Here is a 23,455-nt window from a genome sequence, read left to right on the forward strand (position 1 = left end):
ATAGTACGGTGAAAAACGGTGAAATTTCAATTTTTAGTGTTGTCGAGCAGAGGGTTTGGGCATTACCAAGAGTGACCTAGGAGAAAAACAAAGGATTTCCCTTAATCTGTAAGGTATGTGCGCACGGTTTGTGTACATTTTTGAATGTCTAGTGTCCAATCCCTATCACTCACTAAAATATAAAAAATAGATGGTTAAAATACCCAAAAAATCGAAAAAATCACGATCTTCAGGCTGTGTGCGCGCCGAGAAATTTTTATTTTTTCAAAATCTCTTTGGCTACCACGGTTTTTTATCACATAGAACCATTTAGGACCGTGCTAAATTTTGTTAGGTTGATTGAAAAAAATAAATCCCACCCTAGACACTCTTACACTTCTCAGCATTCACATCAAAGCTGCTGCATTCTGCTGGTGCTTTCTGTGCTGAGGAAGAACGCTGCATGACCATTCAAATGATGCCAAATTTCCTCCAAAAGTTTTGAATTATAGTAGAGCCCACGAAGTATGATCCCTGAGCCGCGGGTATTTCTTGCCAACGCTGGCAGCAGTGACACCCCGGTCTGGACCGAGACTCGAGCTCGCGCGACAATGCCGAGCCGAGCCACAATAGAACCCTAATTACTTACGCGTAATTTCCAATTTCACCGTCCTACTAGAAATGATCCAAAATTTTTTGAAAATTGCTAAATATGTTTTTAGGTAAAGTTTCCCTACTTTCCGTTAAAACACGAATAAAAAGAGGCCTCGTTTATAAAAATCGGTCAAATAGCAGTGAAGTTACAGTTCGAGATACTATGAAATAAATAAAAATTGAACTTTGCTATAAAAGAAGGAAAAAACAAAAAATGTAAATTACAACTATATACCATTTAGTTCAGAATTTTACAAGCAATTTAACCATGTAATGGACGAAGAGATTGGGGCAAAATAACAAGAAATGGATCTTTTATGAAAGGGCTTCCTTTTAAGAATTTTGACCTGAAGATAGGGGTAGAACAGCATCAGTTCGCATACAATAGCTTTTCGCGTTCACAATACCCGGTTTCGGCGATGTGCGTGCTCGACCTCGCAGCATTGTCAATTACATGATCCATGCGTTTATTCGCCCGATTTTTCAGGGATCATCCTTTGCGGGCCCTACTATACTTCCTTGAAATTTTTCGAAATTTTAGATAAAATTGCTCAAAAATTTCGCTGAAAAATTGGTAGAAAAATATTGTTGAATTTTCCCGATAATCCGTGGTTCATCAAAGGAAACGCAACGTCTGATGGTTCCTAAGACATTCCTCTTAAACACGGCAGAATGGACTGTTACATACAGTGCGAATTTCAGCATTCCGAGAGGGATGCGTTTTGTGCACGTGTACCACAATTTGGACGACGAAAATTACTAATAGTCAGTCCTGACCAAGGCATTGAAGTTCTTCATGAGTGAATGCAAACTTTCCGCTCATGGAAAACACGATGATTTACTCTAGTTAATTGGCACGCAAAACGTTACCGATACAGTCATTGCAGTGAGGAATTATGACAACCTTAATTAATACCCACACTTCAGCTCAGCTGTTGTACTTTACACTTTGAATACAATTGGGCAGGGTAGAAACATTGCTCATTGAGAAGGCTCTGGGGAATTTGATTCTAATAGATTCTTGTTAAATACCTATGAGCGTGATATTTAAACTTGCTCGTGATCAATCCTAAATAAAAACGTTAAAACGTTGATTCAAAAATAACTTCAGTAATTTTCATTGCACAAATCGTGTTGTACCTGTAACTTTGAAAGGGAAACCTATATCACAGTGCTTAAGATGAGTCTAGTTTCAAAACTCATTTTTTTCATTTTTCTTTTTTCAAATTGCATGTTCATATTCTTTGGATTCTGCTAAAACGAACGATGTACCTATTCATTTTTTAAAAACTCCTGAAGTTTTTTCAACATTTTTTCAAAGTTGCTTGCTAATCAAAATTAATTAGCATAAATCTTTATCGGCCATGACTGAAAACTTCACTTTTTATGAGTTTATTGATCTTGTAACCAAAAGTTCTGTGGCAGGTAGAATGTTAATTTTTTTTTAACAAAAAAATAAATAATCAGAATTAGATACTCAACAACTTGTGGCATTAGTTTGTCTGTACTTGTATTAGGTGATTTTACACAGAAAATGATGCAAGTCTGAAAGAACCTGAGAGAATATTGAGGTATAAAAAAATAAGACTATAAAAATAAAAATATTCCTCATCTTTTAAAAGTAATGCTACAAGTTGTACAGCTTATTCATTTTCAGAGGTGTTCATATTGCTTTAAATAAAATAGCTCTGTAAATCAAAGAGGACTAAAGCTTTAGTTGTTTACCAAAAAAAAAAAAAAAAAAAAAAAAAAAAAAAAAAAAAAAAAAAAAAGAGAGAGAGAGAGAGAAAAGAAAAAAACAAGAGACCATTTTTATAAGCCAATTTTCTGTTCTATTATGCTGAAATTTTTCAGATGAGCTGAAAATTTGCAGAAAGCCTACTCTAAAGTACCCTGACAAAAGTAGAAGAAAAATGGACATTACATGTACGGGGGGGGATATAAACTAGACTCTCCCTTCAATTTGTCGCTCGTCAAGTAGTCCATTACTGGATCAACTATAAAGAATAGATACTTAGACATGCAGATGTCAGAAAGCAATGAGCTTACAGTTTACGCACAAAATATGACAGGAAAAAAATAGCAAGTGTAGAGAACGACGAAAGTAAAAGGGGAAAAACACATGATCACAATGCCAAGGTGAAAGAAAGGAGTGAGTGGCTGTTGCGGTCCAGCGTGTGCGGATTAGCAGTAGAGGAAAGAATCCGGGGGTGAAGTCCGGTGCCTTAGCGGGCACAAGCGCAGCTGATCCTGATCAATTCGATCGGAGGCCCTGAAAGCGTCTTTCGAGGAGGGCAATCGAGAAGTGGTTTTAATTCCCTCCTGTCTTACGAGGGATGGCAATCCGGCCAGGAATTATATCCTATCTCGTCAAGTAACCAGTTGGCCCGCGCTACTGCATCTTGTTCCTCAAACGAAAACAATAACCGCCCCATTCGCCTCTGAATTCGGGATTCGGGATCCAAAATTCTTTTACCTGCTCAGGCCTCTTGATCGAATATTTCGATCGAAAAGCGACGCTTGGTCGTTCGCGAACTCAGAGGGCGATCAAATCAATTTCAATTCCCTCTCGACCCCTGGCGCAGAGACAACCAAGTTACCTATTTCACAACGATTATTAGAATCTGTTTTGGCGAGCTTCTCATTTATCTGCTTCATTTGACTGTGCGACCATGTGAGGGAAGTTTGGTGGAATCAAAGAAAACCAAGGCTAAAGTAAAAAAAATAACTCGAGGAAAACCCACTTCAATCGTCATACAGGGTGTTAGAAAGTCCCCTCCCCCAATCTAACTTTTTACTTAATTGAGGTAGAGATTTGAAACTTGGACGACGTTCCTAGTTCAAAGGGAGCTACTTTTTGACCCTCCTAAAATTTTCAGGGGCCTCCCTTGAGGGAGGGGGCGAACGGACCCCAACTTTTTATTTTCAAAATTTTAAAAAACTTTTAAAAAATTTACAATTTTAAAAAACTTTTAAAAAATTTACAATTTTAAAAAACTTTTAAAAAATTTACAATTTTAAAAAACTTTTAAAAAATTTACAATTTTAAAAAACTTTTAAAAAATTTACAATTTTAAAAAACTTTTAAAAAACAATTTGTGAAAACCCTCACTTGCATAAAATGTTTTGACGGAGCGGACGCGTTTCGGAGGCTCCTGTCCTCCGTCAAAACATTTTATGCAAGTGAGTGTTTTCACAAATTGTTTTTTAAAAGTTTTTTAAAATTGTAAATTTTACGTACTCTTCTGTAGGTGCTTTAAACTCCTTAACCGTTTTTATTTTCAAATGGGAAGACCCCTCTTGTGATGCCTCGTTAGAAAGAGCATAAAAAAGAAAACTTTTCGCGCAAACCCGAAGTCAATATCTCAAACTGTTTCAAAATGGCGGCCGGTTAAAGGTCAAGATGGCCGAAAATTAAGACCTAGGTTTTTTGTCGATGGATTTGTCTGAAACTTGGAACCTAGGAGTATTTTGGCATGAGATTAACAAAGGACGACGGACCGGTTTTAAGGGAAAAGTGGGCCCGGTTAAATCGGCCGGCGTTTTGATATGTTGTAGGTCTTAACCTACTGATCAAAAGTGTCAATGGGCATTTCTCCCTATCTCGAAGTTTTACCCCCCATTTTGGGGGTCAAAGTTGCCAATTCGGCGTATAATTGGCAGTTTTTACACCCGGGTTTATTGGTCGCCTATGAGATTCTTTGATGGTTTCTTGAGTCTTTTATATCCTCTAAATAGGCTAGAGACCATCCGAACTCAAAAACTGACAATTTTGCCTTATGGGGAAGGGGAAGGGGTGTTCACGCCACCGATTTCAGAGTCGGCGAGCCGCATTAAACCGATTCTTTCGCCATGTTTTTGAGAATTTTTTATGCAAATGATTGCGACTGCATCTTGAAAGGTCGACTAAGATGCAGCTCAGAATATACCCCCGGGCGGGAGGGAGGGGGGGGGGGGTGCGACCGAACTCGAGCAGCGTAACTGGCTTGCGCGGGTCGGGTCAAACCGATGCTTCTATTATGTTTTAGAGAACTTTTTTGCAAATGACTCAGGCTGCTTGTTGAAAGGTCTACTAAGATGCAGCTCAAAATATACCTCCCCCCCCCCCCCGGGGGGGGAGGCGAAAATTGGGCCGAAAAGCCGACCGAACACGGGCAGCGAAAAATGCCCGAGCTTGATTGTTGATCGGTTGATGAGTTGATTGGTTGATGAGATTGAGTTGATCGGTTTGATGCAACTCTCGCGAGTTGCATCAAAGTAGTAGAGTGACACTTTTTAATGTGGCTAGGACGATTAAAACTTCATACCATTTAACGCATCGTTCAATTTTCAGCATATCCTGATGCATTTCAGAATCTCAACGAGGGGAGGGGTTATTTGCTTTTGAAAAGAAAAAAAATTAAAAAGAAGAAGTACATGACCTTGTTTTTTTCTTAGATTTTCTGATTACGTAAAAAAATCTCAGCGAGCTCGCCTCACTTTCTGCACTGAGAGCTTCCAGGATTTGATACATTACTTATGGAGCTCCAGTAGACAGAATGAAAAACCCAGAACTCGTCAAATACCTTCAGAACTGATTGCATTGCATATACTGCCTTTTTGCGAATGCTTTGCTTTCTTCCTTGCCTTTCTTGACATTCTACAAAACTGTTTAATGCTCGATAATAATGTGCGATTTCATTTAAAAAATCACCTAGATGAGATATTTCTGAAATCAACCGACGTTATATAGTCTCAGCCGTAGGAATCATCTGCACCATTAGCTTTCGCTCATAGAAATATTAGGCTCAGTCGGAAATGCGTGTCAGCTAAAAATGACCCTTGGAATTATGTATGAGTGCTGGTGGTGGTAAAAAGTGCCACTATACTAGTGTCAGTGCCACACTGACCTATGCTGAGAGATCCTATTGTGGCAGAGGGTGCGGATTGAGAAGCCTCCTTTCTCATACAGTATATTCCGTGCTCCATCTCAGTCGACCTTTCGAAATGCAGTCTGCTTCATTGTGATAAAAGTCTCCAAAACATGACAAAACCATCGGTTTGATGCAACTCGCGAAAGCTAGTTTCGCTGCCCGAGTTTGGTCGGCTCTTCGGCCCAGTTTCCGCCCCCCCCCCCCCCGGGAGGGGGGGAGGGGAGGTATATTTTGAGCTGCATCTCAGTCGACCTTTCAAGAAGCAGCCTGAGTCATTTGCAAAAAAGTTCTCTAAAACATAATAGAAGCATCGGTTTGACCCGACCCGCGCAAGCCAGTTACGCTGCTTGAGTTCGGTCGCACCCCCCCCCCCCCTCCCTACCGCCCGGGGGTATATTCTGAGCTACATCTTAGTCGACCTTTCAAGATGCAGTCGCAATCATTTGCATAAAAAATTCTCCAAACATGGCGAAAGAATCGGTTTAATGCGGCTCGCCGACTCTGAAATCGGTGGCGTGAACACCCCCCCCCCCTTCCCCATAAGGCAAAATTGTCAGTTTTTGAGTTCGGATGGTCTCTAGCCTATTCAGAGGATACAAAAGACTCAAGAAACCATCAAAGAGTCTCGTAGGCGACCAATAAACCCGGGTGTAAAAACTGCCAATTGTACGCCGAATTGGCAACTTTGACCCCCAAAATGGGGGATAAAACTTCGAGATAGAGAGAAATGCCCATTGACACTTTTGATCAGTAGGTGAAGACCTACAACATATCAAAACGCCAGCCGATTTAACCGGGCCCACTTTTCCCATAAGACCGGTCCGTCGTCCTTTGAAATTAGATTTCTGGAAGAAATAATTTTCGACCATTTGAATTTAACCAGCCGCCATTATGACAATTTTGGTTTTTTTTTAAAAATCTAACGTCAAATTCGTTTTTTTCGTATTAAAATACCCCCTAAACCCGAGTTTCAGATAAATCCATCGACAAAAAACTTAGGTTACAATTTTCGGCCATCTTGACCTTTAACCGGCCGCCATTTTGAAACGGTTTGAGATATTGATTTCGGGTTTGCGCGAAAAGTTTCTTTTCTTATGCTCTTGCGAACGCGGTATCACAAGAGGGGTCCTTCCATTTGAAAATAAAAAGTTTGGGTCTATTCCCCCCCCCCCCCCAAGGAGGCCCCCTGAGAATTTTAGGGGGGTCAAAAAGTAGCTCCCTTTGACCTAGGGACGTCCTCCAAGTTTCAAATCTCTACTTCAATTAGGTAAAAAGTTAGATTCGGGGGAGGGGACTTTTCTAACACCCTGCATAATGAGTTTAGCAGTTGAAAGTTACTTATTATCACCTCAAAAGAAGTAAGGATTGTAAAATCTTCGTCAAACTCAGCAATATTTGTTGATGAATTGTTTTGGCCGGCATTTGAGATCAAATACCACAGTGTACACCAGCGCGGTTTCAGAGAGTATGGAAGGTTAGAGGCCCGTCTTCATAGCTACGTTTATGCGAGGCTCAAAATCGAGGTTTCACGAAACCCGAGTTTGTAATGCAAGTTTCCTCCGTCGGGTTTATGCGGGCGCTGTAACCCGACTTTCACGGGAAATAAACTTTCCAATTTTGGTGCTGTTTATGCGCATATTTTCGATTGAACTTGAATTTCATGTTTGCCCCATTTTCACAAGCTATACTTAATTTTTTCACAATGAATTGATTCAATAAAATATTGTTACTCTTTTATCCTGTGTATGTTCTACAATTTTTCGACAATATATAAGCGGAGGCTTCATCTTCACTAGAAAAGCCTTTACTGACTTTCTGAGGAACAGTTGGAAAAATGACAGTGGATGTTTAATCATTTTACGTCCATCTTTAAAAATTGAATGAATACCTAATCTCAATAACCCTCCAAATCATGCTCAAGCATATATTCTGAGTTCAGAAAAGTTGCCATAGGTAATTTTGGTGATGTTAAAAATAATTATGGCAGGCGCAGAAATTCATTATGTTGTTGATTGAGCTTCTAATGATCTTACAATAGGTAGGTAGGCATTGAAAGTGTAGGAGTGCTAATCCATTAAAGCACCGCACCTTCACTCCATGGTGTCATAAAGATGTACGTCTGCCATTATTGTAGTGAAACAAATAAAGAATCGGGAATACTTATGGGAATCCCTCCATCAAAATATGATCAAAATGAGAGGATATTGATAGGTCAACAATGTATTGGTGAAGCAGAAGCGTCTAAATCCTCTTGAGACAAGGGACAGTGACAATCTTGACAAACTGATGACGCTTCACAAATTTTGAATTTCCACATTCCCAGAGACACGCGCTGAAATCCTGTTCCTCACCCCTCTTTCCGACTGATCTCAGAGTCCATGAGTAAGATAGAAAGAAAATAGGCAAGCTACCTACTACTGTTTGCCGTATTTGTTTTTTTTTCTTAAACTTGATTTTCAAAAGCGACGCATGTAAAGAGCAACTGACACACAAGATTTCAGAACCTGCCATTACATTTCACTAACCTAAGATACAGACCCAACCTTACCATGGATATTCCTTCGCTTAGACTGTATATTATCCTTCCATTGAGATTCGATATGAACTCAATTCAACAATGCTTCTGAATTTAATTATTCGGGTAGATTGGAAAATGGAGCTTTCAGTCTATCTGTAAAGCGCATTTACTAACATTCACTGCTATCACAAGATATTTTTGAACAGGCACAGTCACTTTCCACAGTTGATGCATCTCTAACGCCAAGGCTCAATTGGACGTATTTCTGTCAAACGGAACTGAGCGCCAATTTGAGTTCCTTTTGAGGATTTTAGAATGCCGGATAGCGCGTTCTGTCAAATGGAACTAAGCGCCATCGAAAAGCATTGCGAGTATAGGACGGAATGAGCCCGACGCCCGGTTGCGCCGCCAATCAAAGCCCTCCTCTACCTCTCTCCCCCTATGGCGCTTAGTTCCGTTCGACAGAAATACGTCCAATTATGACAAGTGGTTCAACGACCAAAAATTGTTACACGCCTCAATAAAAACCATATTCTTATATCAAATTGCAAATCTTGGATCACAGAGCACTCACCAAAAAATCTCCTTCCTTTTGCCTCAGGATAAGGAGGGTGACGATACTTTGGAGCAATAACTTTGAACTAGTTTCAATAAATATGGCCTTAGAATTTGAGTCATCATTTACAAGAGATTAGATCAAAGAAATAAGGCAGCAGGTCATGGTTGTGGCTGGTCTCACACTTTCAGTGTGATAACCACAAAATAGATGCACGGATAACACACAAATTTAAGAGCTACACAGCTCTGATTGCATCAGATTTTAGATTTAATTAGTAGATTGAAATGAAAAACTTCGGTGCACTATCGTGTGGATACAGTAAAAAAGTTCTCTGCAGATGATAAACTTGTAAGGCTATTACTCAATTGTGGCCTGTAAAGTTTTGTGCTTGCTTTGCTTCTGTGCACTGTGTCTTGCCTGTAAAGTTGGTTCGATGAAAAGGAGCATGAGTTCTAGTTAAGACAACACGATAGGCACGCAACAATGCATGTCATCAACTAATAGGTAGGTAAGTGAAAGAAGTAAAAAATGAGCAAATTTTATCCATTTGATAACACATTTCTGTTGATACACACAAACATTCAGAGCTGCAGGGACTAGAATTAAGGGGCTTGGAGGACAAGGCGCATAAGTGCAGTTTTCGCTATTACGAGAAATACATGTTTGAAGTTTCGAAATTACATGGACCCTTGTGGCAGAAAGAAAGATCAAACTGAGTTTTTGATGCTTGAAAATTGGAATTTGCGAGCAAATTTTAACAGCATAGGTATGCATTAAGACTAGTTTTACTTGAAATCATTAATAACACAATTTTTTCAAAATCTGCACTTATACGCCTCGTCCTCCAAGCCCCTCAATTGGAGTTGAGTAAAACCACGACCGTTCGTTCCGTAATTTTAGTCATAAAATGTTGATTAGAGTTACCGAATTTGGGTTTAAGTTAATGTAAAATTCAGCAAGAATAATCTGAAAAAAGCAGTGATAAGCCGAATTCGATCTGACACTAAACATCTTCACTAGAACTAGAGAACAACGTCCTATGTTAAGCTAAATAAGGATAAACAAGCCTGTTTATCCAAGTTTCAAACACAAATTTCGGAAACCTACATTTCGTTGTTTCCACATCGTTGTTGCCGTGATTTGAACCTTGGTTTCAAACTCAGGTTTCGATTGAAGTTAGATTTGTAGCCTCGCATAATCATAGCTAATGCTAAGAAAACAGAAACGCTCGCAGCGCGCTTGCTGGCAACTTAGACAACTACTATTTTTTATTGTTTCCCGGTGACTGGCGGCGGGTATGTTGCTGTCAGACCATCTCCTCGTAGGTAATTTTTCATACATCGTCAGTCCGCAACTCTCGCTTGGCCAATCAGCGCAGTAGTATGGGAATCCCGCTCGCCGCGCACTCTTGCGCCAACGTACGCAACTTCTTGTTTACGGCTCAACTTCTGTTTCAATTCTTCCCTATCCAATTGGGCCTCTAACCTTCTATACACTCTTTGCGGTTTACTCTCGGCTCCTAACTCAACGCTCTGCACCGGCGGCTAACCTCTCTTGTGTCTTTTGTTGCCCTCCTCATCACTACAGAACCCGAGGTACAGGTCCTTGTTCCTGACCATTGACTTATAACACAATCTAGACCGCGCACTAGGCCCGACTTTAGGCGGGGGCGGAGAAGGTAAGACAGCTAGCGGGGTAAATCAGAGTAAAGACGCGTCTTCAGCTTAGTTGATACAGCCGGATATACGAACGAAGTGTACCAGGCAACGGCTAACGGCACTGGCAAGACTGGAATTTCCATTGTCTCGGTACATATTGCCGGAACACTTACTGGGTGTTGCTGGGTTGCCTATCATCTCGCCTGAAAGGACTCTAGTCTCGCCGAAATTTCCTAATGCGCAGTCTAGATTGTATTATACATCAATGTTTCTGACTGAGTGTAAAACATAGGAAACGCAGAACGAGCTGCTTGCTACCTAGCGTCTCGTTCCAGGTTAGAGTCCCTTCATACCCAGAGTTAAGACAACTCGATTATCAGCTGACTGGCAGCCGGCCTTGGCTGGCCATGGAGGCCGAAACGAGTGCACCCAAACGAACGATATTGAGGGATAAGGATCAGGAATCCTGCGATGTCTGTCACACAAAAACAACAACATCGACATATTGATCAATTAAAAAGAAAATGAGATTGGTTTGTGAATAATTTCTTAATCTATTTTCATTTTGGACCGATGGAAATAACAATTTACTCTTGATGAACCACAATTAGGTAATATTTTCATTATTCTTGTTCACATTCGAGGTACCGCCATCTTGGTGCACTCGTTTCGGCATCCATGAGCGAGAACCAATCAGAATTGGATTTTTTTTTAGGCCACTTTCAGCCCAACCAAAAGTGAGTTGTCTTAACTCTGGGTATAAAGGGACTCTATTCCAGGTTTGGGAGCCAGTTACGAAGTAGTGTGGGCGTTGCTGGATTTTTACCACCGCAAGTCGCTGTCGGAAGCGACGAGTCTGATTGATCTGTGTTACTTATTGATGATCATTATTCTTCATTGACTCTCATATTCTTCGTCATAATTCATTTGGTCATATATATTGAAAAAGATTTAATAGGGATATAGATTGAAAAATTATATAAGTGAAAAGGTATCGTCTGGGAGACAGTGAAAGTAAGTGATACTAACCTTGTAACCTAAACTTTCAATATTATCAAAAGAAATCCAGTCCTTATCTTTGAAAGCATACGGTGTTCTGGTGTTGTGATCAAAAACCATTTTCACACCAGGATCACTCAAAAATCGGCAAACTTCATTGTAGCTGGCAAAACCATCATATCCAATGCTACTGCCAAAACCGCATGCTGGTGAGATAAAACCATGATTCAGTGGATTGTACAATCTGTGAAAATGGAGGGAAAATGAGTCAGATGAAAAGAAATAAAATAAAAAATCATTTTATATTTGTGTTATTCAACAACTAGCAACCCATATGTGCTTTGCATTAGGGTGGCCCTCATTTTTGACTTTTTGGAAATTTAAAGTGCGGAACCCTGCAAATGGTTCCATTTGATGAGGAAATAACGGGAAAAAAATAAAAATGGAGAAAAAAAATTTTAAATGGCGCCTTAAAGAGCATAAAGTTGCGAGCGTGGCGTGCGAAGACGCGTTTTCCCGCCATTTCGCAAATTTTTGTCTCCCCTTTTAAATGTTGTTTCATGGTTATTATAAAACCTATTTCACGCTTGTTATATTTCTATGATTAAATGAATTTTATGAGTTGTATAACCTTTCAAATTACGCCTTTCAAACGTCGCTAGTTAACAATGTAAATTTAAAATAAATAAAAAGTAATTTGAAAGGTTATACAACTCATTAAATTCATTTAATTATATTTATACAGGGTTATCCAAAAGTCACCTACCACCCCTGTAACTTTTTTCCTAATTGAGATAGAAGTTTGAAACTTTGGGAATGTTCCTCGGTTTAAGGTTGCAACTTTTTGGTCCCCCCAAAATTTTGGGGGGCGGCCCCCCTTAAGGCGGGCGGGGGCTAACTTTCTTTTTTCCTCAAATAGCAACCCCCCTTTTGTGATACCTCATTCGAAAGATAATAAAAAAGAAAATTTTTGGCGCAAACCGCAGGTCAAAATGTTGATTTTTGACAAAATGGCGGCCGGTCAAAGTTCAAAATGGCGGAAATTTGGCATCTCCGTGTTTTATCCGCGGATTGGTCTGAAACTCAGTATCCTAGGGTTTTCGGGGCGAGAAAAACGATTCTGGCATTAGTTTTCCAGAAATGTCAGTCCTTTTTAAAATGGCGGCGGTTAAAATGGCGGCTTAGAGCGGGAAGTGGATATTTAGGCTGCTTATCGTCGGATTTGTATGAGACTTGGTATCCGAGGGTATTTCGGCACGAGAAGAGTGAATCTTTCATTGGATTTTTGAAATTTTTAAAAACTTTAAAATGGCGCAGAGAAAATGACGAGAAATCCATATCAAGGCTGTTTACCAATGGATTTGCACAAAAGTCGATACTCTGGTGGTTTTTGGCTCGAAAAGAATTAATCTTTCATTAGATTTTTGGAACACTTAATATCGTCAAAATGGTGGCGGAAAAATAACGGAAAATCCGCATCCACCATCGCCATACGCATTTTCTCTGCCATTTTAAAGTTTTTAAAAATTGCAAAAATCCAAAGAAAGATTCGCTCTTCTCGTGCCGAAATACCCCCGGATACCAAGTCTCATACAAATCCGACGATAAGCAGCCTAAATATCCACTTCCCGCTTTAAGCCGCCATTTTAAAAAGGACTGACATTTCTGGAAAACTAATGCCAGAATCGTTTTTCTCGCCCCGAAAAGCCCTAGGATACTGAGTTTCAGACCAATCCGCGGATAAAACACGGAGATGTCAAATTTCCGCCATTTTGAACTTTGACCGGCCGCCATTTTGTCAAAAATCAACATTTTGACTAGCGGTTTGCGCCAAAAATTTTCTTTTTCTATTATCTTTCGAATGAGGTATCACAAAAGGGGGGTTGCTATTTGGGAAAAAGAAAGTTAGCCCCCGCCCGCCTTAAGGAGGGCCGCCCCCCAAAATTTTGGGGGGACCAAAAAGTTGCTATCTTAAACCGAGGAACATTCCCAAAGTTTCAAACTTCTATCTCAATTAAGAAAAAAGTTACAGGGGTGGTAGGTGACTTTTGGATAACCATGTATATATATCGCTTTTTTAGCGCTTTACAACACCTAATCGCCACAAAGCTCGGTCTTCCCACAGGTCATCACGGAGTTGACATTCCTTACATCTCATTTAACACCCCCTGTTGCCAACCTCTCACTGAGCGTCCTCTACATCTCCTCCCAGGAGGGACTCAATCAAGCATCTTTTTTGGTAGCCTCTCTTCCGTCATCCTGTTGACATGACCGTACCAGACAAGTTGTTTGGTCATAATGTCAAACGCGATGTCATTTTGACTTCCATTATCTAACTCACTCTATCATTACGGACGCGATCTCTCCTAGAAATTCCTGCCGACCTTCTCCAGAAATCCATCTCCGTTGCTCTTAGCATATCCTGTGTCCGTTTCTTAAGCTGCCAAACTTCACATACGCATGTTAATATACTTATATCCACAGCATTGTACATCCTCCTTTTGTTATCTTTGGAAATCCGCTGATCCCAAAGGATTCCATTTAACATCGCTAAAGCCTTCCTTGCTAAGATGTTCCTTTCCTTGATAGCTTGATCTATCCTTCCATCCTGGGTCAACCGCACTTCCAAGTACTTATAGTGCTCGCAGCTTTTGATCTGCTGCCCATCCTCCAACTCCATGCTTTGCTGATCACCGCCAAAAGTCGTCTTCTCAGATTTGGATATGCTGACTTCCAACACAACTTCCGATACTCTTCTACTAACTTGCGCATCATGTACTCCGTGTCATCTTGATCTTGAGCAACCACAACCTGGTCATCAGCAAAGCACAGAGTGAACAGAGTTCCAAAATCACCCAAGGGGACACCCATACCAGAACATTTCCTTTCCCATTCCTTTAGGACGCACTCGAGATAAATTTTAAATAATGTTGGCGACAAACAACATCCCTGTTTTAAACCCTTAGTCACATAAAATCCCGCTGACAACCCCCCCATGGCACTTAACTTTGGTAAAACTCCCTTTATAATATCGTTTGACAGCATCAATCGTCCCCCGATTAAAATTCGATTTTTCCAAGGCCTCCCAAAGTTTCACCAACGGCACACTGTCATACGCCTTCTGGAGATCCGCAAAAATTAAATGCAGCTCCTGAACTACCGCCATTTTTTTCTCAATTACCTGGACAATAACAAAGAGGTGATCTATCTTAAACCTGCCAGCTCTAAAACCAGCCTGCTCCTCTGCTTTGTGATCCTGCCATTCGTCCTCAATCTTCACTTTCAGTATCTTCCCGTACAATTTGCTTATTATCCCGGTCACTGAGAGTCCCCGGTAGTTGTTACAGTCGTCCTTCCTTCTCCTCTTTTTGTAGATGGCTTTGATCCAGGACTCCTTCCACTCTCTTGGTACCTCGTCACTCCTGATGCATTATTGCATCAGTTTTCTGAGGCACTCAAAGAGCTTGGCAGTCCCGTACTTGACCAACTCGACAGGAATCCCACCAGGACCCGGTGCTTTGTCATTAATTAGCTCTTTAACCGCTTTAATTATGTCACAAGTGTGAATCTCCAAGTTGTTCATTCTTCCGTCATAAGATCTTTAAAATGATCCTCCAGTTTGTTAGGTGATATCGGAGAAACGATGTCGCGCTTCATGTCTCTACGTAAACCTTTAATTAACTTCCAGCTCTCAGCACTTTTTCTCCCCCCTAGGTAGGTGTTAATTCTAGAGCAGTTGCTTTCCCAAGCTTCATTCTTCTTCCGTGTTATGAGGCTCCTAACTTCAAACTGAGCTTTCCTGTAAGTAGCTTCATCTTCAGCCTTTTTAGATGACAGAAATATAAGACTTTTTTGCCTCTTGAGATTTATCTTGTCTTCAATTTCTTCATCCCACCAGTAAGGATGCTGGTATTTATTACTGGTTTTGCGAACACCTAGGGCTTCTTTCGCTGCTGAGTGGATACAATCTTTGATGAAATGATATTGCGCTCTTCCGTGGTACCGGAGAGTCCATCCCCCAACTTCTCATCTAAGCGTTTCCGATACAGAGCCTTGACACTAGGGTGCTCCAAACTTTCGATGTTAAACCATACTTCATGATTTTGCGTTCCCTGTCTCTGCTGTTGCTCAGACATTGGCTCTTTATCTTTAATCCCTTTGATGGGAAACGCTATATCTGCTCGGAGGAAATGATGGTCACTGCCGCAAGGGAGTCCCCTGCACACTCTAGCTTCCTGCAATTTCAACTTAGTAGTGTGCTTTTCAATCACATAATCGATGATGGATTTCAATCCTTGTGTTGGCTGGACCCAGGTATACTTATGGATGTCTAAGTGTTGAAAAAAGCCATTCAAAATTCTCATCTGGAAGAGACGTTTGGACAGTCACCGACGACGGTCACACTAACCAAAGCTCTCCAGAAAGTGGCACTTTCTGAGTGTAATAGTGTGGAATATTTTTTTATTGTATTCCCTGAGATCCGATGAAGTTCTACGTGATTTAAGTGATTTTCTGCGAAGTTTACACTTTTTTCGAAGGAATATATCGGTTTCCTTTGTTTGTAATAACGGCCGTATCACAATATTTTGCGTTGAACGACTTGGTGATAAACTGCTATTTTTGTGTTTTTTCTCGTGTTTTTCGTTTTTTTTTTTTTTTTAGGTTCGCTGTGTTATATTTAAGTTTATTTTGACACTTTTTCCCAAAAATTTAATGTTTCATGTCGCTTTTGTAATCGTAGAAGGATCATGCTAATTAAATAATAATTTAATTCTGATGCCCGATGACATCATCCGGCGTGGCGCGAAACTGGGGCGTTTTAAATGTGCAGAAAAGTTGCGCTTTTTCAACTGCGTATTTCTCGGTTATTGAGTTAGTTTTTCGCGTTTTCAATGTGCGCATCGTAATCTACGCGTCATTTACCTTTAGGAAAAGTATTCGCAAGTCAAAATTCGTTCATGGTTTAGTGACCCATTACTCATAGTTTTACTCATGTTGTTTGATATGGAATTTTATCAGCGGGTAGATAATGTTGTTAGTTTCAATTTCTCGGTTATTGAGTTAGTTTTTCGCGTTTTCAATGTGCGCATCGTAATCTACGCGTCATTTACCTTTAGGAAATGTATTCGCAAGTCAAAATTCGTTCATGGTTTAGTGACCCATTACTCATAGTTTTACTCATGTTGTTTGATATGGAATTTTATTGGCGGGTAGATAATGTTGTTAGTCAAGGTCTGCTGATTCATTGGCTCCCTGGCAAACCTTCAAGAGGAACGGACTGATTGGCCTTGGTCAACCCTCATGTATCTTTTAAAATTTAAGATGCCTCGAAAGGAAGGAAGACTAAGCAAGACTTGAGGGGGGAACATTTTATTGTTACGACAACAGAAAAAAGTAAAATGGAAACATCATTTCCGAAAATTACATTTTTTGTCAGAGTAACCTTCAAAATCGAGGCAAGGAGTACAATACAGAGGCGGTCTGATTGGTTTTCTCAATGTGCCCTTAGGCAACCCATTTCCTCTTGAATATTCTTCCCTGCTCAAATAGTGAGTGATAGGAAATAACAGACGATACTAAAGGCTTGCAAATTCTACAGGATACAATTATGAGCAATCTCATGATGACTGCTAGTCCTTGTTCCACGCTGTTAGTTTATGCACACAGTAGATGGTTCCACGCATCCAAAATTGGTCATTTGAGGCTGATATTTTTTAGAAAATTAATAAAATTCACACCTAGAGGATTAAACTGGGAAAACACATCCAGGATAGATGCTTCTTGCGCTCAAAAACTTGCAATTGAAAACTGCCTAAATAAAAATAATCATACTCATAGTATGACATAGTACTGACAGATGATACTTTTTTGAAAAATCATAAGTTACACTGTTTTCCGCATTTTCAAGAGGCATCAACATTAATAGCCATTCTCCGGAGCTTACTAGATTGATTTCTCAAAAGTTAATCTGCCCCGACTTATACAAGATGATTGATTTTGACATGAGAGAAAGACAAAGCCTTGTAGTCACATCAGATGCCACAGTCTATGACTTCAGTCGAGAAGATTATCCAGGGCAGTGGCCAAGATGCCTGGTAAAGTTAGCTGGAATTCTGGGCACGCAGCTCTTTTTTACTAACTTCATATTTTTGGGTCGTACTAACTCTTGTTTGGAAAGTGCTTGCCATCAGTTTGAGAAAAATTAAGCAAAAATGGCCGAGAGAGGATTTATTTTAAAAAAACAGACTACGCATTGAACAAAACCAATAAATGATTGTTCAAAGTTTTTGAATAGCTGACGTAATTAAGATGAAAACAGTGTATGCACATTTTAGGTTTGCTGGATAAACAAAGGAACAAGCATCATGAACATGCTGCAAATTTACGTTTCCGAGGCGCGTCCTTTAAAGCAGTTTGGCTCACCATGCGCTGCCCGCTCGCGGTGCGCATTCTAAAGCATAAATAAACGCATTGTTCACGATGCTGTAACTCCCTTGTTTTTTGACCAAAGCTAGCATATGCATGAACCATTTTCTTCCAAGTTACTTCAGCTATTTGCAACATTTATTACACCCAGATTTTTTCTTCTTCTTATTTTTTAATTAATGGCCACTCCTTTGAAAAAATTCAAAAAAAAAGGCGTCTTATACCATTGTCTCAAAATGACGGCAAATGCTCGCTTGTTGGGTGTAAGGAAACTTCAGATTCCGAAATAGCGACCAAAAAAATAAAAAAACGAAGTTCATAAAAAACAACTGTGTCCCCAAAATTCCACCTAACCAACTTTTTAGCAACAAAACACCTGGACTACAGTGACACGGTCAAAGGAGAAGGTGCACACTTCTATTTTCAAAAGATAACAAGATACTGAGATGATGATTCCCCTCTTAGACCACTATGTTATGTACTTACTTACAGTCCTCATATCACCACTAATCAAGCTATGCAAGACGATGAATGCATACGTGCAAGCATGTGTGTGCCTATTGCTAAATGAGAGAAATGTTGAACTCACTCGTAAGTATGGGCATATGTTGGAACTCCAAGAATAATTTTTTCTTTGGGCATGCCCTCATCAACCCACTTGTGAACCGACCAGTTAGCATTAAGGGTGGCAAAATAGTTGTAATCATTGGCAGCGGCATAAATAGGCGCATTAGGACCAGTAAAAGGCAAGTACGCAGTCCAGTAATGATAATCATAAGCCATTAGATTGATGAAGTCCACAGACCTGAAGTTGGAAAAAAATAGTTGATAAAAGCTAATATGAATTGACAATTGCAATGTAGGTAATACCGCATCAATAACTAAATACATTTTTGCCTTTACTTCATGGCAGTCATGTAGCAGGGGTATATTTCGACGAAAGAAAAAAGAATTTGACGTGATATTTTTAAAAAAATCAAAATTTTCAAAATGGCGGCTGGTTGAAGTTCAAAATGGCTGAAAATCGTTTTGTTTTGGAAATCTAATTTCAAAGGAGAGGTATCGTTAGAGGCCTTTTTGGGGCCCACCCTGAAATTCCTCAACTCCGCGATTTTTTGGTCATTGAAGGTCTATATTTTACGGAATGCATCATGATTTGGCCATTTTCGATCTATTTCGGGGTCTACCACTGGTCTAAACAAGGGTCTGCAAGCCAATTTTGGCGAAAAATGCGGGGTTTTCGGCACTCGACGCGCTGTTTTGTATCAAATCCTTCGGAGGAGCAAAAAGTTCTTCAAGTGTGTTCATTATGGATGTAAGAGAGTCACTTTGGCCAATTTCCATCGATGTCAAACTTTGCGTTCATGGTTAAAAAAAAACTTTTTGGAATTTTCCTTCTTCTCTTCATTATTTAAAATGGCTTAAAAAAGATACTCATCTTTTCGCCAGAATTAAACTTCTTTGGCAGAAAATGGACGTGGGTGGTCATAACCTTCCGCTAAAAACTTTTTTGAATTGGAAGCCCCCCAAAAAAACCGGTGTTGCCATATTTTATTGCCTGGTTTCACGGAAAACCTAGTATTTCAGAATTCGGAGACTGTTCCTCGTTGAGCTCATTCCGCAAGTTCAAAAACCTTTATTTTTCACACGCAGTGGCCACATTACTAGGAACTTTATGCATGTTTTATCTATTCATGTATATATCTCCCGCTATGGCGCAGCGTTGCCACACGTTATTCGTGAAAATCGAGAAAAATTTGCGTTTAGCTGATTCATTTTTTTTCGGATCAAGCATATGGGATAAATATGTGAGAGAGATGCAAGTGGATCATATGTGCCGCCGGTATTAATTTTTCTAAGACCATACACTTACAGACGACCCAATCTCTTGCGAATTCTTGGAATGATATTTGCGCTCAAGGGTGCAACTTCCAAACTTCGACTGCTACCTGACGTCTGAAAATATTGAAGCCATAAATCAGAATCACGAATTCTCAAAGTTGATTCTGCCCCATCCGAACACACCCATTCCCTCCCCCCCTCCTGTTTTTATCAGCAGCAATTGTTCCTCAAAATTTTTCTTCTCAGAAATAATTGAAAATAATTACTTTTTTTTAGTTTTTTTCAAGTTCTCATGTTTTGAAGTTCAGCATAGTTGCAGTATACAACATGAGCGACTGTGCATTGGCAGTCAACGTACCTATCAATATGTTTTCTCTGAAGTGGATGATATTAAACATCACAAGTCTGAGACATGCCATGATATATCCGCACTCATGTAGTTTTACTATGAGATCTAAAGGGAAAAAAATTAGGGAGCCGAATTCTGTACTATTGCTGTTATGAATAATGAGTGGCGGGGGGGGGGGGGGGGGGTGTCAGAATCAACCTTGGGAACTTGTGATTTTGATTCATACTTTCCACTCCCTAGCGGAAAGGGAGCGGAAGGAGAGAGATGAGAATGGAGGCCAGTGGTAGACCCTGAAATAGCTCATAAATGGCCAAACTATGATGCATTCCGTGAGAGGTCCGGTATGGACGAAAAATCATCTAATATTGCATTTTATGATGATTTTAAAGGTCAAAATCCCGAAATCACATTTTAAGGTTAACACATGTGCTTTTTTCCAGTTTTTGGCGCTCCGTAGCGCTATTTTAGAGGCCCACCGAGCGCCGACCGGTCGCTCAGTGAGTATAGAGCTGAAAATTTGAAAAAGTGAATTTTTTGGAAATACCTGTAATTGCTGAACTTAGCGACCCTCAAGGGTCCCTAAAAATGCATTTTGCACGGTTTGAACATTCAAACTGATTTGATAACAGTCTAATCCGGCTTTTTTGCGCGAGAAAATTGGTCGGCGCGCGTTGAGCGAGAAAATTGGTCGGCGCGCGTTGAGCGAGAACTTCAATCGCTCATAACTCCGGAACCGTTTGGTTCCTCAGCTCAATGGACCACTCGTTGGCCGAAAAAATACGAACAATTTAAAGAACTGGTTTTGGTTCGTATAAAAAATTGAGATCTTTGTGAGTTCTTTGTTCAAAAGAAATTTTCTAGACCCAAAAACAGGAAAAAAGCACATGCGTTAACTTAAACATGTGATTTCGGGATTTCAACCATTCAAATCATAAAATATGCAATTTCAGATTGTTTTACGTCCAAACCGGATCTCGATATCTTTCTCCGTTCGAGAGATATCGAGGTTCACAGGTTTTGCTTTCCATCCCCCCTAGCGGCCCACCCTTAAATTTGGGGTTCTGAAAATTTGGGAAAAGAAGCGCTCAAGTAAGAGCAATCAATAGACAAAGTATGAAGAAAATCAAGAGGGGAGGGGGGAGGGGGGCGAAAAAAGCCGTTTTTGCATCAAGCTCTTTGAAAGAACTTTTTTGATAAATTCACTAAAACCATGTTTTTTTTCTTTTTTCAATGCGCCTTGGAAACACTCCCCCAAAATTCCGAACAGTCTGGTTTTGAGCGCGAGCTACTTCGCCTCACCCAACGCTCCCACTGCGCACTGGCTGCGCGCTCAAAACCGGATTTTTCGAAAATTTTGGGGGGAGTTTCCAGGGCGCATTGGAAAAAACGCTTTCCAGCCACAATGGAAACGTAAGGTAGATTTTGACTGATCGTTTCTATGAAAACAGTTGCGCCTAATGACCCTGGTAGCATCCATTTTTAACGGAAAAATTAAAATTCATTAATCATTACTTAATGCTCATATTAATGATATTAATCATATAATGTTTAAGTGAGGAACAAGTGATGAAGAAGTAATGAGAAAGTAATGTGTAAGAACTAAGAGAATCTTAATTCTTACGTTAATCTATACTTAATAACATAGTGAACATTACATAAACATTACCTAACCAAAAAGCTCTAAGGAAAATAATAATGTCTACGTAATGATTACTTAACGACTAAATGAAGGTTACTTAACGTTTATGTAACGATTACGGCCCAAAAAGCACGAGGTTTTTAGATTTAGTGGTTTAAACTTTACTCAACGATTACTTAAATATATGAATAGAAACATTATCTGATCAAAAAGGTATAACGATAATAATAGTGTTGATGTGACGATTCCTTGATGAAATGAATGTAATGTTACAAAGTATGTGTTGTTGTTTTGTGTTACATAAACACGGAAAAAGAAAGAGTCGGATACATTACCTACCAAACCTGTCCGGTAAATCCCATTTTGGCGAGGAATATCAGGAAGTTATTCATCAAAACAATATTTAGATTTCAAAGTTAAAAAACAAATGCGGAAAATTTACCAAACTCAGATCGTAAAAGAACAACTATTAGAATTTATTGGGAAATAAGTATATTCAACCTGATAAGTACTGAGAGGTAAACTACCCCTTTCCTCTATCATTTTGAACTAGCCCGCTGCAGTTTGAAAGGAACAGCTGTACTGTCACGTGTCACTGTAGGTGAATAGCTGAGATGCGGTCCGCCATTTTTCCTTCCTTTGTCAGTTACAACACGTTGAGGCCGGAGTCCGTGCCTCCGTGCGCTTGACTTTATGGCTCCGTATTAATCCATATGAACTCACGCAGAATTTGCTCAAATATGTGTTCAAATCGTCTTTAAAGCCTCCGTCTTCTTTTTGAATCTATCTATCTTGACCTGCCACATATATTTTCTGAGATTTCTTAGTAACAAGTATTGAACACTTTTTGGAGGTTGGGAGTTGCTGCAAGAATCTGGCTGGCGGAATGAGTGAATCATGAAAACTTGAAGTGATATGCCTATGCAAAATTTTCGTATTATTGGGTGAATATCGGTGCTGTGTGAAGTCATCTGGAAAGCGTTAAGAAGCGTTAAATAAATTATCAACTACAAGTGATTAGGAATTGAATATTTCGTTCGTACGAGTACATCTGCTGTTCATGTTTAAATCTTCGAAGATCAAAATACTCAGATGAAGATCCAGTCAAATGTGCGTGGAATTTTTGTTGAACTGTAAGCTGTAATAAAAATTTGACAGTTTTTGCCCCACAGTGAACTTCGTGGCGATTGGATTTTCGTACAGTGTCTCCTTGTAGGTCCATTTTGAACTATCTAGTTATTATGAATTGAACTTTTTGTGAAACTGATCTTGTCTGTAAATGATACTTTGACGGGAATAACAAGTATCACTTCGATATCATTTACTTGAAATCAGTGGAGCAATTATCTGCTATTTCTCGTTTAAATCTTCTTCAACTGCCATTGATTGTGATGACGGAATTGACTTCGATTTACCATAGGTACTATAGGATCATGGTACAGTGAACCAAAACACACATCTGTGGTACATCTGTGTTTAATGAAGTTCTCCTGATTGATGTGGTTCATAAAACGTCGTGGTGGTAAACGTATGGTGGTTCACATTATATAATAGTTACATAATGTTCAGTAATTGAGAACCCATGACCCTTAAATATCAATAATGAAACATTTATAAAATGGTTATGAAAAAAAAGTTTCCTTTTTCATAAGACTTCTTTAATGGTTAATTAATTGTTAATAAAGGTTTACCGTCAGTTGGTCTAACATGAGCCGGTTTTTGACTTTGAGGCTTTGCATTTTTGCAGTAATTTTTTTTTTCATGCAATCAATTTTTGTTGTAGATCAGTCCCACATAGAAGAGTAAGAATAGCCCATTGAAAAAATTTTCCAGCAAACTGGGTATTTTTTAAAAACAAAAAATTGAGGTGGCTCATGTTACCTGCAAGGTGGGGTAACATGAGCCACCCTATTGTTTTT

General features: G+C 39.6%; 1 protein-coding gene across 3 annotated transcripts in view; it reads right to left on the bottom strand.

Moving 5' to 3' along the window:
- Positions 1–23,455, bottom strand: part of LOC109040596 (chitinase-3-like protein 2) — a 70,644-nt gene that overhangs the window by 5,433 nt on the left and 41,756 nt on the right. For 2 of the 3 annotated variants that reach the window (XM_019056579.2, XM_019056578.2), the window contains exons 6-7: positions 18,296–18,511; positions 11,311–11,524 (exon numbers count right to left, since the gene is read on the bottom strand). In XM_019056579.2, the coding sequence (XP_018912124.1) occupies positions 11,311–11,524; positions 18,296–18,511 (430 nt within the window). The remainder of the gene's footprint in view (positions 1–11,310; positions 11,525–18,295; positions 18,512–23,455) is intronic. The other variant, XM_072301327.1, reaches the window with a different exon arrangement.

This window comes from Bemisia tabaci, chromosome 1 (assembly GCF_918797505.1).
Source record: "Bemisia tabaci chromosome 1, PGI_BMITA_v3".
Lineage (NCBI taxonomy): Eukaryota > Metazoa > Arthropoda > Insecta > Hemiptera > Aleyrodidae > Bemisia > Bemisia tabaci.